The sequence below is a fragment of the Puma concolor genome, chromosome B4 (genome assembly GCF_028749965.1).
Source record: "Puma concolor isolate L17-30 chromosome B4, mPumCon1.1.hap2, whole genome shotgun sequence".
NCBI classification, from domain to species: Eukaryota; Metazoa; Chordata; class Mammalia; order Carnivora; family Felidae; genus Puma; species Puma concolor.
The window spans coordinates 123,146,898-123,163,856 of record NC_141673.1 but is presented as its reverse complement, the minus strand read 5'-3'; the positions used below and the strand labels follow the sequence as shown (position 1 = coordinate 123,163,856).

The window sequence follows — 16,959 nt, the reverse complement described above, 5'->3', positions numbered from 1 at the left end:
AGGTAACAAAGCAATATATCTTAGCTGCAAAAAGTCTGGTTTCAAAGTAGGCTACTAAATCGGTGTGCTGTGTGATACTGGGGGCATATAGATCTTTATAACAGTATAAAATAATTTTGATGCTTTCTTTACAAATTAATTTACTTTTTTGAATGTGTTGAATACTTTTTGTGTCACCTCATTTCTTTTGGGTTTTCTTCACATAAACATTTCATTGGGGTTTTTACCTTTATCTAAGCTCTTGATGGATCTGTTTTGTGCCTAATAATAAAGAACAGTTTTAGGCTTTATGTCTAATTTTATTATTCTAATGTTTTCTAACTTTTTAAATTATGCTTACATGAAGTTTTCGTTTTTATTCTACATATTATAACAATATAAGTATTTGGTTTGGAAATTGTCATATGTAGAAAATAATAATAGAATGAAACTACTTCCCATCCCTCCTAGTTCATCACCCAACTGCAAAACATAACCAACTCCTAGCCAGTTTTTCATACAGCCTCTGTTATTGGTTTCCTAGGGCTGCCTTAAGAAAGTACCACAAATTGGGTGGCTTAAAACAACAGAAGTTCATTCTCTCACAGTTATGGAAGCTAGAAGTCTGAAATTAAGTTATTGGCATTGGTTCCTCCTGAGAATTGTGAGGGAGCATCAGTTCTGTGCCTGTCTTCCAGCCTGTTGTGGTGACAGGAAATCCTTGGCATTCGTTGGATTATGGATTTATCACCCCAGTCTCTGCTTTTTGACCCCACTGTTCTTTCATTGCCTCTGTGTCCTCAAGTGGCCATCTTCTTATAAGGACCAGTCATATTCAGTTAGAGGCCTGTCCTACCCCAGTGTGACCTCATCTTAACTAATTATATCTGCAGTGACCCTTTTTCCAAATAAGGTCACATTCTGAGTTACTGGGGTTATTAGGACTTCACATACCTTTTTTCAGGGACACAGTTCAACACATAGTAATCTTCCTGCCTTCATGTTCTTACCACGTGCAAAATACTTTTATTTCATCCTGTGATTTCTCAAAGTTAATTGATTCTAGCATCAACTCTTAAATTCAGAATTTTATCTAAGTATTAATAATCTCAATGAGATTGTTCCAAATCTCATTCTGAATCATGTAAATCAGATGTGGGTGAAATTCTGGGTATGGTCAATCCTGAGGCAAAATTCCTTTCCATCTGTGACCCTGTGAAATATAGGAAAGGTGTCTGCTTCTAAGATACAGTGGTAGGATAGGTGTAGTATAGATAGTCCCATTTTAAAAGGGAGAAGTTAGAAGGCAAAAAGGGGTTACTGGACTAAAGCAAAGCAGGTTTGTAACTCAACAGGACAGTTTTTAGGTTCTAAGATTGAGAATAATTCTGCGTGGCTTGATGCTCTGTCCTCTGAGCCCATTGGGGTGGCCTTGCCCCTTGGTCGTCTTCTAATGATACTATAAGTTTAGGTGGAAGGCCAGAGTATTAGGGGTTTTTTTTGGAGGGGAGGGAGGGAGAGAGAGAAGCGGGGTTCACCCAAAGTGGGGCTCACCCTAAGGGACTCGAACTCATGAACTGCGAGAGCATGACCTGAGGTGAAATCAAGAATCAGATGCTTAACTGACTGAGCCACCCAGGAGCCCTGGAGTATTAGGTTCTTTGCTTTCACAGTGTTTGTGTTCCACCCCCAGCGTTTAGCTGTATCTGTTCACCAGTGCCACAGAGGGTGGTTTCTTTACCACATTTTTAAGTCCCAAGTTTGTTCTGCTTGCTGTGTGACAGGCCAGTGAGTGAAGAGGCAAGATGTGGATGTAGAGAAGAGACTTGATACTGAACGCCAGCAGACCAAAGAGATGGCAGACTATTGTCCCAAAGAGCCAGTTCCTCAGCTAGAGATTTGAGCTTCTTTTATGTTAAGAAGAGGGGGAAAGTAGGAGGGAGTTGGAGTCAAAGGCGACTGATACCTGTAGACATCAAGGAAGGTCAGGTAACTTCATTGTTCTTGGTCAGTTTGTTGTTGTGTATAGGAATCTGGTCATGTTGTTCCTGTAAATCTTAAACACAGCATAGTCATTTATGTACTTCCTTATCTCCTCTGTCTCCTCGGGTGAGGTAGATTTTGGATTTTAAAAAGCAGTTTTTTTCAAATCTTAGCTGTAACATTCCTATGTGCAGGGCTAAGCAGAAGTTTCTGTTTTAGGTCATGGCAGCAAGGGAAATAGAAACAATATTGAGTCAGACACGCTAAGTTTCTTCCTGGTATGCTTTTGTTTCTTCTCCTTTAGTGTTAGATTGCCGTTGTTTGTTATTTGATGTTTTGGGCTTGGGATTTCTCTGTTGTTTTGGTCCACCCTCTCTCTTTGGTAGGCCCTGTATGTCTGGGCCTCACAGTTTCACCGTTCCTTTCCTCCTCACCATGGCAGACTTATATTTGTGTCTTTGGAAAGACTTGTGAGGAAGAGAACTTTCTGCTTCTACCCCCAGCACTAGAAGACCTCTTAATTTTATTACTAACAGGGTTGGGAATTTGGGTTTGAGAATTTTTCCTGCCCCTTGCCTAGGTGTAAAGAGTTTTTCCTTTGTATTCCTAGTCATGGTGGGCCTTACCCATGTCTTGGATGTGACAGGGCTTGCTCCAGTCCCCCAAATGCTTTTGAAAGGAGTGTTTGGGTGAGAGGTAGGATTTCATATCTTACCATCAGTAGAGTCTGATCCTCTTCTTCATGCCTGAACCTCAAGGGAGATTTTTTCTGGTGGTTTTGTCTCCTTGGTATCAGTCTTCCCCGTGAACCCCTCATAAAAGTTCATGTAGTAGAGCCTGTGAGTGAGTGAGAACTCTTTTATCAGTGGTTCTAGTGGTTCTGCAGTATCATATTAGCCCTCAATCAGCCTTTAACAACAATGTATTAAAATTTTAGCTGATTTCTTCTTACATGCATGTCTTTCTCCATGTCTTCCCTTTCTTGCTGTATCAGTGGTGGAGAGTCTGAACATTTTGTGCTTCTTAGGAAGTTGGGGGGAGAATATGTCATCTCTTGGATTTCAGGCTACTTGGTTGCCTCACAACAGCACATCTTTCAGTTACAAGAAGAGCTGTATTTTTGTAGTTTAACTGGCTTGTTCAAGTTATATTTGGAGTGATGCTTTCAGCTACTTCTTAGGTGGGGTTGGAATTTGGCCCCAGAATCCTTTTGATATGAGGCCTGTTTCTTTAATTTAAAAAATTAGGTTCAAAGGGCTGTGTGTCCCGAGCCTACTGGCACTGTCATGGCAGATTTGCTGAAGAAGACCCCTGGCCTTGTGGGATTGGCTGTATGTGAGAGTCCACACGAGAGGTTAAGAATATTGGACACAAAGATTCTTGATGTTCTTGAGCAAATTCCTAAAAATGCAGCATATAGGAAATATACAGAACAGATTACAAATGTGTTTGTATGTGTATGGTTACAGTGGAATCAGATGTTAAGCAGTTAGACCAACTTCAGGGTGGGCAACTGGAAGAGGTGACTCTTCAAGCTGAAAATGAATTAAGTCTGGCAGGAAAAATGATATAATGAAAACCATTGGAGCCTTTAGTGGAAGAGCCTCCTGCCAACCAGTGGAAATGGCCTATGTAATCATCATTAAATGACTAGTGTATTGATGGGAAACTGATGTAATTAAATGTTCTGTCATACTAAAAAAATAAATAGTTCGGTTAAAATATTTTCTAAAACGGAAAACTTTTTAGGCTATGAATTTGCCTCTTGAGTATAGCTTTATTCACATACTTCACATTTTATTTAGATATGATTTTGTTTGGGAACAATTTTTCAATAATCCTCAGTTATTTTGCATATTTTCTTCTTAATCTAATAGCTAATATTTAAAAATAATCAAAATATTAGGGTGCTAGTATGGCTCAGTTGGTTGAGCATCCGACTCTTGGTTTCAGCCCAAGTCATTTAAAAAAATAAAATAATCAAATTACTTTTTTCTACTTTGATTCATGTGTCTTGGGGCTCTCTTGTTCTCCCTCTCTCTCTGTATATGTACATGTATATACACACATTTACGCTTATAATTGTATCTTCCTGATGGATTGACTGTTATCGTTATAAAATATTCCTCTTTATCTTTAGTAATGTTTTGTTTCAAGAGTCTATTTTTTTCTTTTTGTTTTTTGTTTTTGTCCGATATAATGATAGCTACTCCAGCCATCTGATACTTGCTCTTTGCGTACTATATCTTTTTTTTTTTTTTTAATCTTTTTAACTTACTTGTACTATCAAATCTAAAGTATTCCTCTTGCAGACAGTGTATGGAACTTTCTTTTTTTTAATCTGGTCTATTAATCTCTGCCTTTTGATTGGAATACATTCATATTCAATGCTATCATTAATATGGTTGGTTTTATGCCCGCCATTTTACTTTTTGTTTGCATTGTCTTATGGCTGCTTTGGTCCTCTCTTTTTCTTTTATAGTACCTTCTTTTACCTTAAGTGGATATTTTCTAGTGTACCTTTTTCATTCCTTTCATGATTTTTAAATTATATTTTTTGGGGTTATTTTCTTAGTGGTTGCTCTAGGGTTTGCAATATTTATCTTATCAGAATCTACTTAACTCCAGTAAGATATAGAAAATTCATTCCTATATGTCTCCATTCCTTTCCCCTTTTTGTGCTATTATTAGTAGAGATATTATGTTTGTATAAACTACAAACAATAATATATTGTTAAAATTATTGCTCTGTTAGGGCACCCGGGTGGCTTGGTCAGTTGAGTGTCTGACTCTTGATTTCAGCCCAGGTCATAATCCCAGGATTGTGGGATCAAGTCCCCGTTCGGGTTCCATGCTGAGTGTAGAGCTTGCTTGGGATATTCATATTCATATTCATATTCATATTCATATTCATATTCATTCTCTCCCTCCCCCTCCCCCTTTCCCTCTCCCTCTCATTTCTCCCTTCTTCCTGCCCCTGCCCCTCCCCTGCTTGTGTGCTCTGAGTCTCTTTCTCAAATTAAAACATAATGATTGCTCTGTATAGTCTTTTTTAAAATACACATTAAAAAAAATGTTTATTTATTTTGAGAGAGAGAGAGAGAGAGAGGAAAACAGAATTGCAAGCAGGCTCTGACAGTGCAGAGCCTGACACGGGTCTTGAACCCATGAACCATGAGATCATGACCTGAGCTGTAATCTAGAGTTGGACACTTAATCATGTGAGCCACTGAGGCCTCCCCTTATCTTTTAAAGCTAAGAGAAGAAGACCACAGATATATTTATATAGTGTGTGTGTGTTGCTAGATACCATTTGCCATTTGTGTTTCTCTTCATTTCTTCATGTGGGTTCAAGTTACCATCTGGTGTTTCTTACTCCAATATATCTTTATTCCCACCCTCTTTAATTGTGTTGTCATTGTGAAATATATTACATTTCTCTGTTATAGGCCCAACAATACAATTTATGGGCATTGTTTTATGCTTTTGCCTTTTGAATTAAGAGAAGAATGAGAAATATTTAATCATACTGTCTTTTATCTTTTTCTGTATAATTACCTTTGTTAGAGCCTTTTATGTGTGTTTATTAATTGGCCTGTTAGATTTATTTTTTAAAGATTTCAGCTCTATTGAGGTAAAATTGACTGGAGCTCTTAGACTGTGTGTGTGTGTGTGTGTGTGTGTGTGTGTGTGTGTGTGTGTGTGTGTGTTTGTGTGTTGTAATTGTTGTGTAGTGTCACTTGATTTTAGCCTAAAGAACTTCCTTTAGTATTTCTTGTTAGTCAGGATTGGAGCAACAAAATATCTGTTTTTGTTTGTTTGGGAATGTCCTTATTGCATCTTTATTTATGCAATATAGCTTTCCTGGATATTGGACTCCTGGTTGATAGTTTTGTTCTTTAAGCTTTTTGAATATCTTATCCTGCTGCCTTCTGCCCTCCATTGTTTCCTTTGAGACTTCAGGTGTTAATTGTATTGTAGTTTTCCTTGCTTGTGATGAACCATTTTTCTCTTGTTGCTTTCAAGATATCTTTGTTTGTTTGTGTGTTTTGGCTTTGACCAATTTGAGTGTGGATCTCTTAGTGTTTATCAAGATTTTTAGAATTGTAGATTATTGGTTTTAACCAGATTTGGGAAATTTTCAGCCATTATTTCTTTAGATTCAGTTTCTGTCCCTTTCTTTCATCTCTTTGTTTTCTCATACGTATGCTGGTGTACTTAATGGTGTCCCACATTTTTTGGAAATTGTACTTCAGGTAGTATAATCTAAAGAAGTCCCTTCTTCAGATTGTATAATCTTTATTGATCTATATTTTTTTTTAGGTTTATTTTTAAGTAATTTGTACACCCAGTATGGGGCTCGAACTAATGACCCCAAGATCAAGAGTCACATGCTCTCCCCTCAGCCAGCCAGGCACACCTTTATTGATCTGTTTTTTTTTTTAATTTTTTTTTTTTTTAATATTTATTCATTTTTGAAAGGCAGCAAGAGACAGAACGCGAATGGGGGAGGGGCAGAGGGAGAGGGAGACACAGAATCCGAAGCAGGATCCAGGCTCTGAGCTGTCAGCACAGAGCCTGACGTGGGGCTCGAACTCACTGACCGAGAGAGATCATGACCTGAGCCAAAGTTGGCCACTTAACCGACTGAGCCACCCAGGCGCCCCATTTATTGATCTGTTTTTAAGTCTGTTGATTGTTTTCTGACTGCCAACTCAAATCTACTGTTGAGCCTCTTTAATGAATTTTTTAAACTCAAGTATTTCCATTTGATTGAAGTCTTTGTCTTCCAAGTCTAACATCTGGGTCCCTCCTCAAAGACAGTTTCTAATGTCTACTTTTATTCTTGTGTGTAGGTCACACTGACCTGTTTCTTTGCACGTCTTATAATTTTTTGTTGAAATGGACATTTTAGATAATATAGTCACTCTGGAGAATGATCCTTCCTTCTTATGGGTCATGTTGTTTGTTTTGTCATTTATTTGTTTAATGACTTGGCTGGACTAATTTTCTTATGTCTGTTTACCCAACAGTGTGTAACTTCAGGTGGCCCTGCTCAAATGTCCTGGGGAAAAAAAAAAAAGGCCTGACTTCTTAGGGTTGCCTGTGGATCAACATAAACCACTTATTAGTCAAAGATTGTGTTTAAATTAAGCCCCTTTAGCTAGTTACATTTTTCACCCTTTATCACTTAATATGTATGTGATTTAGAGATTATTTTCTAAGGAGATCTGAGGTTCTCTCTGTCGGTTGTTCTCGAACATGTGCAGCCTTAAGCATGCATGCAATCTTTCAGACCATCACGTGTGAGTGTGATTTTATTTTCAAGTCTAGATTCGCAGGAGTTGCCTCTGGGTCACAGTAACTTACTTTTCAGCCAGTTTTTGGTCATAGGTTGTACTAAAGCCTTATGAGCCTTATTGGCTGATGGATCTGTGTGTGGCTTTAGGGAATGCTTTTACATCGGCCTCGAGTCCCACTTGGATTTTTCCTGAGTGGGTGCAACTTAGTTCATGTACATAGCCTTCTATACCCCCAGGGATGAATGTGATCCTAGGAGGGCCCTGATTTCTTGTCTTTCTCTCATTCTCTCTGTTAAATTTCAGGCTGGTTTTACTTGTTTCTATTAGTACCTTGGAGCTACCAGTCCTGTCTTAATTGCTTGCCACCAGAGTGATTGATTATTTTTAATGTTTATTTTTGAGAGAGAGAGAGAGGTAGAGGGACAGAGAGAAAGAGGGAGACACAGAGTCTGAAGCAGGCTCCAGTCTCCGAGCTGTCAGCACAGAGCCTGACTCGGGGCTCGAACTCGTGAGCAGTGAGATCATGACCTGAGCCGAAGTTGGACTCTTAACCAATTAAGCCACCCAGGCGCCCCTCTGCCAGGGTGTTTTTGTTTGACAGTGTCCTTAAGCTTCTCCACATAGTCAGTCCTCTCAGGCAAAGCTGTTGGGCTCTTTGTTCTGAAGATGTTCCATACCCATGTGCCTTTCTGAGAATCTCTACATTACTGCTCTGGAACTGGGGATGGGGATAGCACTCTGCTTCTCCTGAAGAGACACAGGTACTCCAGCAGTGTGCTGGGAGGAAGAAAGGGTATAGTAGCCCCCTGGTTTTCTCAACCCATTTCCTCCTCTCATGGAACTTCCATTCTACTAGCAAAAGGGGGAGGGATGATAATGGCCTCAGGACCCGTGGCCTGTTGTTAGGGTGGGATTCTATGAGTGAGAGCTACCAGCTGTAAGTAGGATGAGAGTCACTGGAGACTGGTTCTTCTAGGGTAAAACGATAGCTTCAGACTAGGAGCCGAGGGGAGAGGGAGCCTTATCTTCTCGGCCACACCCACCCAGAGGGGAATTTCCATCACAAGAAGCTGTGTGTGTGGTAGGGTGGTGATGGGAGCAGATCATGCCTCAAATTCTAGACTCTCACTGTTCTTAGTGAGATTCAGTACACTTTTTCAAAAAACAAATTTTCCACTGTTTGTTACATGTCTTTAGGATAATTTTCAGAGACTCTCTCCCCAGTGCCCTCCAAATCTTGGAAGTGGAGAGGGGATCCATGGAGCTCTCACTTCACCATTCCAGGAGTCTGGAAGTCCTTCTCTCTCTCTCTCTCTCTCTCTTTTTTTTTTTTTTTTAATTTTTTTTAACGTTTATTTAATTTTGAGACAGAGAGAGACAGAGCATGAATGGGGGAGGGGCAGAGAGAGAGGGAGACACAGAATCGGAAGCAGGCTCCAGGCTCTGAGCCATCAGCCCAGAGCCCGATGCGGGGCTCGAACTCACGGACCGCGAGATCGTGACCCGAGCTGAAGTCGGACGCTTAACCGACTGAGCCACCCAGGCGCCCCTCTCTCTCTCTCTTTTTAATATTCATCATAATTTTTTTTAGTTTTATTGAATTGTCAAAAGGTGGTGTCTTTTCACTGTTTTGGAAGTTAACTGAGAGATTCTTTAAGGCCCACTTGCATATTTTCCATGAATTTTGCTATATAAAATGTTACTGTTTCAGTCTGCTCTGTCTTTTCTTTTTTTAATCTTCTTGATCATTTGTAGGTTAAAAAAATGTATGTTACAGTTTCCCATTGTATTGTTTGATACTTTGTTTTTGTAATTTGAACGGATAGAGATGCTCTTATTCACTGTGTCTGGTTTGGTTTTGTTGTAACTTGGGATTTTACTTGTTAGAGGTATAAAATAATTAAGAATTTTTTAATGTTTATTTTATTTTTGAGAGAGAGAGGGAGACACAGAATCCGAAGCAGGCTCCAGGCTCTGAGCTGTCAGCAAGGAGCCCAATGTGGGGTCCCAACCCACGAATGGTGAGATGGTGACCTGAGCCGAAGTCGGATGCTTAACCGACTGAGCCACCCAGGTGCCCCTACAAAAATTATTTTAGGGACACCTGGGTGGGTTACTCGGTTAAGTGTCTGACTCTTGATTTTGGCTCAGGTCATGATCTCACGGTTTGTGAGTTCGAGCCCCATATCAGTCTCCGCCCTAACAGTGCCAAGCCTGCTTGGAATATTTCTCTCTCTCTCTCTCTCTCTCTCTTCCCCCCTCCATTCTCCCTCTCTCTTCCTCCATCCCTCCCTTCCTCCCTCTCTCTCTGCCCCTCCCATGTGCTCTCTTTCAAAAATAAAACAATCTTTTAAAAAATTTTTTTAATGTTTATTTAGTTTTAAGAGAGAGAGAGAGCACAAGCAGTTGAGGGGCAGAGAGAGGGAGACAGAATCAGAAGCAGGCTCCAGGCTCCAAGCTGTCTGCACAGAGCCCAACGAGGGGCTCAAACCCATGGACCTCAAGATCATGACCTGAGCTGAAGTTGGATGCTTAACCGACTGAGCCACCCAGGCACCCCCAAAAATAAAATAATCTTAAAAAAATAATTTTTCTCAGTCTGAATCCTTGTATTTCAACAGAGGAGTTTAAATTAACTTACCTGACTAGATACTAGGCTTTTTTGAGAACTGTGTTCTTGTAAATATTGTTGAATTGTGTTATTCTGGCACCACAGTGCATAATGGAGGAAAGCTCTCTAAGTTTAAAAATATATGTGGTCCCACTGAAGTTGGCTAGCTTATACCTTGTTACTCTTCAGAAATTGGTTTCCTTTTAAAAGTGTTACCGATTTTATGTAGACATTAATTTTTGTATACTCAACTTCTAGTCAGCTGATTAATTTTCTTCATTATACACTGATACTCATAGATTGCCATTTATATAGTTGAGTTGTTCATGAAAAGGTGGTACTGTTTATCAGCTATTTTTACCCGGGAAAAGGACCAGATGTAAGTCAAAGTCGGTGGCAGTGTTTATTGGTCAGTGTCTCCTGGGGGCATCTCTGACCTCCTTAGCGAAAATGTCTTCCCCGCAGGCTCAGTCTGTCAGGTTGGCAGGCTGAATGGCAGCTCAAGTAGGATTCTTGTGAAGAGACGAAATGGCCTAAATTTCGCTCCTCATCCAGGACCATGCTTCATCTCTTAGGTCCCAACTCCTTGTGTCAAACTCCCGTAGATATGCTTACTTCCAGCAGAGGAAAAGACGAATCTTTTTTTACACTCTTGTCCCAGAAATCAGTTGAATATTGGTGACTAAGTTTTAAGACCAAGGTGTCGTAGGCTATGTCCTGGCCCCTGGCCTTGGTGCCTGTGAAGATTCTCGCTGCTGTGCAGGGTATTTGAGCCTAAGGAAGACTGGGTCTTTGTGAAGTTCCACTAGTACTGTTTACCTATCCTTGTTTATGTCTGCATGTTGGTGAAAATCAGATTACTGACAGAAAAAATGAATTCATGTTTTGAAGTAAAGTAGGTTAGACAGTAAACCTAATCTTGACTTATGAAGATAATTGTAAAACTCATTTTTTTTTTTTTAATGTTTATTTTGAGAGAGAACAAGCAGGGGAGGGGCAGAGAGAGAGAGAGAGACAGAATCCAAAGCAGGCTCCAGGCTCTGAGCGGTCAGCACAGAGCCCGACGTGGGGCTCAAACCCACAAGCCATGAGATCATGACCTGAGCTGAAGTCGGCCACTCGACCGACTGAGCCACCCACGTGCCCCTAAGATTCATTGCTATAAAAACACTTGTAAGGTTTTTGCTTAATTTTGTTTATTTTTTCTATCCTAAGACTTGCTACATTTGTGATGAACAAGGACGAGAAAGCAAAGCAGCTACCGGTGCTTGCATGACATGTAATAAACACGGATGTCGGCAGGCTTTCCACGTGACGTGGTAAGTATGCTTCTGTCGTTGTACAAAACCGAAATTCTTGTGCTTCGTACAAGGAAATACCTTGTAAATTAAAGGCTTAGGTACTCAAATATTTACAGTAAATTTTATTGGGATGATTTCTGTGTTTAGAGTTTCTTCTAATAAAGATGATTCTAATAATTGAATTTACCAGAGCAGATTTTCAATAGGTGGATTCTGGTTCTCATGTTTTATTTAGTTTCATTTTGTTTAAAATATCGGTGTTTGTTACCTAACCTTTGATTTGTTGTTAGGACTGAAAGAGCTGATGTAGGTAAACTTAGTGCGGTGCCTGCAATATTAGTAAGGATTTTAATTAATGATCGTGTTTCTTCACTGCATGTTTGAAGGTGGGGGAGAGGGGGAAAGCAGTCACTATCATATTCTCAGTATTCTGGTGGCTACTTCTTAAGAAGTTACTTAAGATCCTTTTTTGGCATAAAATTTCAAGAGTAAAAATTATCCTAAAATAAAATATTCAACATGATAGACAACAGTTCAAAATTAAAGTTTGGGAATAATCCAAGGACTTGTTACTTTTAGGAAATAGTCTATATTTAGCAGCCAGTATAGACACATGCTTTATTTCCTGAGCTTTTAGTGTATGCATTTAAGAAGTCCATTTTAGATTAATTTTGGGGAATGGAAAAGACTTTTGGTTGTATAAATTCTGTAATTAATGAACTTAATTTTTCTAAGATGAAAATTCTTTCTTGGGTAAAGATATATGCTAATACTACTGTAACTTTGGAATGTTAAAAGTGGAAGGCCAAATTGACAAGATAATGATTATAAACTTTAGCACTTTGTGGGTTTTTTTTTAAATGAATATCATAACTTTAGGATTCGATTCCATTTCTTCTATTGTTTTTGACTGGAAAACACAGCTTATGTTTATCTTGCCTCCTGTATGGTTCTGTGAACTGAAGCATTTCCTTGTAACAGTACGTAATCTGCATCTATGGGGCACATCCCATCCCAAGTCATTTCAGTCCTTTAGAAGCCTGGCCTTTCTGTTAGTACCTGTGATAATAGAGTGAAGAAGTAAAATGGGTGGGGGGTATCTTAAAACAATTTAATGTCTATTTGGTAATGTTAAACATTTATATATATGCATGTTTAAAACATACATAAATCTTCATTCTTACTAGAGGTAGATGGATCAAAAGTTTATTATAAGCTACAAATATAACTTAAAAAATATGTACTTGATCACAGTAAGAATAAAGCTTTACATTTGCCCCCTTTACTCTTAGATGTATAAGGTTTAATTACAAACCTTACATGCTTGGAAGTGAGTTTTAATTTATTTATATATACATAACTGTAGTTTGAGATTTAATGTATACGTATTATATTTTTATATATATTTTTTGGCTTTTATTTTCAGTGCTCAGTTTGCTGGACTACTTTGTGAAGAAGAAGGTAATGGTGCAGATAATGTCCAATACTGTGGCTACTGTAAATACCATTTTAGCAAGCTGGTAAGAATTTATCTTGAACTTGCAAAATTCTGTTTTATAAAAAAGGCATAATAGCTGTTGCTTTTCTCTTGATTTTTGTGTGAAATTGTTTGCAATTTCATGGTCTCTCCTGGGATGTAAAAGATCTAGTAATTGTTAAAGATTTTGCTTTGCTTTGGTTCATTTATAATGATGAATATTATAAAATAAGTTCTATTAATTAATAGTAAATGTTAGGATACATTTAGTAGAAAAAGCATGTATAAAGAACTCTATAATCTAACTCTGGTGATTTTTCTCACTTGTTAGTCATCTTTTTTGCTATATTACTATTTTGCTATATTACTATTATTTTCATTTTTATTTACTAGGAGATAGTAAAATTGAAACAAAGCTGTTTTGTAACTTCTTGGTTGAAGATGTTGAGAAAAATGTATTTAAATACAACTTTGGGAATATTTTAGATTTTTGCCAATTTTTACTGTTACATAATAGCATAGATGATTGAGTTGGTAAAATTTGGTTAGTTGTTACATATATTGTGTCCGTTTTCCTTTGAAGGATCGATATTTAATGTCCTAAGTGTCTATTTTTTTTAGTCTTCAATGATGACAGATTTGTACACGAAAGTTTAAATTTTCTTTGTTTTTAATGTCTTGTTTATATTTTTATTAACTTTCCCTTGTGAATGGGGCTATTTTTTTATTCCTTTCTTTTAGGTAAATAGTAAGGGCCTCTTACTCATGAAATCAGCTCATGATTCTCTTCTGGTTCATGCCTATAAAATACTTAGATTGTATAAATATATTGCTTGCTATCAAAAACTTTTATTTTAAGGACAAAGAATATTGAAGTGTTTTAAGAGTAATTTTGAGATAGTAAAATTGAAAATTTTGCTTTCTAGATGTTAAAAGCATTTTGGAATCTTAGTTTTCTAAATGGAAGATGATATAGATCAAAATTCAGAAATAATGAAAATGGATTATGAGAGTCTGTAAATTGAATTTTCTCATTGCTAGTTATTGACATGTTGTTGTCCCATTTGCTAGTTAGGGAGGAAAAGTCTAATAATTTAATAAGATTATTTAACCTACATTTGCATAGAATTTGAATGCCTTTCATAGTCATTTTTGTCTAATTTGAACTAGTTATGGTACCACCCAGTTTTAAATACCTCAAATAACTCTCACTGTCATACTTTATTATGAAATTGTTTAAGTATTTTAAACAGAAATGTGCATACTTTTATTGCTTTGAGAAATGCATGGGTCTAATGCTGACATTTCCTTTAATTTTTTTCTTAATGAATTGCAGAGACAAGTTTTTAGAAAACTATGCCCTAATACTGAAAGTATGAGATATAAAGGCTTCTTGCTTTTTCTAGTGTGGCAGAAAAGTAACTCTTCAAATATTTTCTTTTCTTTTCTTCTAGTCTTGGCATCCTTCCTCAGTATGGCATTCTCTATTTTGGTTGGAACTCCTTTTCTTTTTTAAAGAAGACAATGAAAAATTATAGTTGATTTCTTTTAAGAGGTGGTTTTGTGATAAAGTGACAAATAAGCTCCTGCTTATTTGAAAATATAATCTATTTTCACACATTTTCATATATGTACAAAAATATGGCATTAATGTTGAATTTAGGTTTAGATTTTCCTTTATAATGCAATAGACAGCATATAGATGGTGTCTAAACTGGATTATATAGTTTGAAATAGCAAGGTGGTTTTTTTTTTTGTTTTGTTTTTTTGTTTTTGTTTTTACTTCAGTAGACATTTTTAAATACTGCACACTTGAATTGGTTTAAGCCTAACAGAAAGATTATTTAAAAAATTTTTATATACATATACATGTATGTATATATATTTTCTTTTTTAGAAAAAGAGCAAACGGGGATCTAATAGGTCATATGATCAAAGTTTAAGTGATTCTTCCTCTCACTCTCAGGATAAACATCATGAGAAAGAGAAAAAAGTAAGTGGATTTGTTGTTGCTATGTATGTAGCACATCTACTTAATAGTTTTTTTTTCCCTTTTTTATATAAAATTAAGTTCTTGATAGCTGGATTGAGACATGGAAATACTGAAAATTTTTGACTAATTGAGAGTATAAAGTCAAAGAGTAGGTTTAAAATAATGCCATATTTGTGAATATGTTTGTATGTACCTGTTTCAACTGAAAATTTGAAATACAGCTTGACCGAAAGCATGAGAGAGATTTCTTGCATGTGTTACTGTGGTCATCTTGTGAAATCTTTAGGTGACTTCAGCATTTGTGGCTATACATTATTAACTGACTATTTCACATGTAAGTAAAAATCTCATCATCTTTTTCACTTTATAATGGAACAGTTTTGAAGTTCTGTATATTCTTGACTTTTTCTCCCCCAGTGGTGCTGCTAATGGTTTATTATTATTATTTTTTTAATGGCCAAATGTAATATCATTTGAGAATATTTTATCTTTTAATAAAGCACTAAAAGCTTGCCTGATACTAATCTGTCTTTTTCTGACTTACCTTTTTTCTGCTTACGTTTTTATTTATTTTAAAGGATAGGATATGAGTAATTTTTAGTGAAGTAATAATAAGTACAGTAGAATCATTCATAGGTTATATTGCCAACATAGGAAAAGGATACTACTGTGAATTGTTTTTAATGAAGTGAGGATAAAAAAGACATCTTCAATTGGAAAGTAATACTACTCTTAAACATTTGGTATAAACTAGTTTGGAACCTTTTCATGTCTGTAAATTCTTAGGATTTGGGAACAGATTTGATTTGAATTTATGTGTGTGTCTTTTTTTAAGGTAAACATTTTTAAAGCTTAAATTTTTAATTTTGAACTTGGGTTTTCAGTTATGAGTGAAATAATTATAACTTTGTATTTGCCTTTATAGCATTTGTTAGGTTTATATATATGTTTTATAGACCTTATAGGCAGCAAGTATACATATTCATCTTGATTTCTTTAATGAGGTGGTTTTGTGATAGTGACAATTATAGGGTTCTATTTTGCTGTCTTGTTTGGATTACTGATGGGAAAATGGCAGATTGGGTTTAATTAGCAGTTTTACTAAGAAGCGCTGTGAGATTTTTTGTAAGCTTATTTTAATCCACGAATGAGGGATATAGGTAGGGCTCATTGTAAATTATGAAGAGGGAAGTCTTACTGATGATACTCTTCTCTTCAGCCATTTCATGAGCATTATCTTGTTTAAAGAAGTGTTTGTGGTATGACCATGTTTATCCTAATATATGCCCGTCATGGTTGTTTTTAATGGTCAGTTATTAAATGTAGTACAGTGTTTAATAAATACAGTGCTAATGACTATATTTATCTTTTTTGTTGTAGGAATGAGATTTTCATTTTATGAGTGTTTTTACAGTTGAATACTAGGTTAACAACATTGTATTTAGTCAAACTGTTTAGCTATGAATTTTAGCAGTTGGTATTTTCATTAGTATATGAATACTATTTGCATTTTGTTTTTGGCATATGTAAGATTAGTATAACTTGATTTTGTTGTCAAACTTAAAATCATTTCTACATTTTATTTTGTAATAGTTTTTCTGATAATCTATAAAGGCTAGGAGGTACACATAGTATACATTTATTATTGTTGGACGTGGTTGCTTGCCTTGGGAATATTTGGGAAGGGACTTTTTTTATTATGGTATGATGCTAAATGATAATACAGCTGTAAAGACTGGGTGTTATAGACTGTGTCATCCTCTATCCCTCTTTATCTCTTTTAAGATTTTAATATCTAGTAGGTTTATCTAGTATATTCTTACCCTGTTATAAAATGTTGCATTGAACGGTAGCACTCACAATCCATTCTGATTTTAGAATACTGTATATTGTGAGGTGAATTTTGGTCTTATTCATGAGGTATGTTGGAGTCACTCTCCCTTCGAATTTTTTTATCTACCTTCATACTGGTATATATTTTAAAATCTATTTTAAATATTTTGTATTAAGTTATAACTAAGTGGTCATAAAGAATATTTCATACTGATTGTTGTGCTATCCAGATCCCTTATTTGAAAATGAAATCAACAGTTTATAAATTACCTTTTTATGTAACTATGAGAACATAAAAAAGTGCATAGTTTTTGCTTTTCAGAGAATTTATGTGTGACCCAAGATATATTAATACTGGTTAGATATTAACTGTGAGAAAGGAAAATTAATAGTGAGTTACAACTTTGAATAAAGGACAGTTTCCATACAAATGGAAAAGTTGGCATATATATGTATTTTTAAAGGAACAAAAGTACGTG

The 16,959-nt window shown here is 36.4% G+C and overlaps 1 protein-coding gene, 1 long non-coding RNA gene and 1 pseudogene across 17 annotated transcripts in view; all 3 read left to right on the top strand.

The window, feature by feature from the left end:
* The window catches only part of MLLT10 (MLLT10 histone lysine methyltransferase DOT1L cofactor), a 241,101-nt gene that overhangs the window by 100,957 nt on the left and 123,185 nt on the right, over positions 1-16,959 (top strand). For 15 of the 16 annotated variants that reach the window (XM_086714783.1, XM_086714796.1, XM_086714794.1 and 12 more), the window contains 3 exons: positions 11,092-11,195; positions 12,604-12,697; positions 14,552-14,647. In XM_086714783.1, the coding sequence (XP_086570909.1) occupies positions 11,092-11,195; positions 12,604-12,697; positions 14,552-14,647 (294 nt within the window). The remainder of the gene's footprint in view (positions 1-11,091; positions 11,196-12,603; positions 12,698-14,551; positions 14,648-16,959) is intronic. The other variant, XM_086714788.1, reaches the window with a different exon arrangement.
* Positions 15-5,029, top strand: LOC147579482 (NADH dehydrogenase [ubiquinone] 1 alpha subcomplex subunit 5 pseudogene; annotated as a pseudogene).
* Positions 5,061-10,047, top strand: LOC147579481 (uncharacterized). The gene is made up of 2 exons (XR_015253997.1): positions 5,061-8,559; positions 8,809-10,047. It is a non-coding gene; the product is annotated as an uncharacterized LOC147579481 (long non-coding RNA).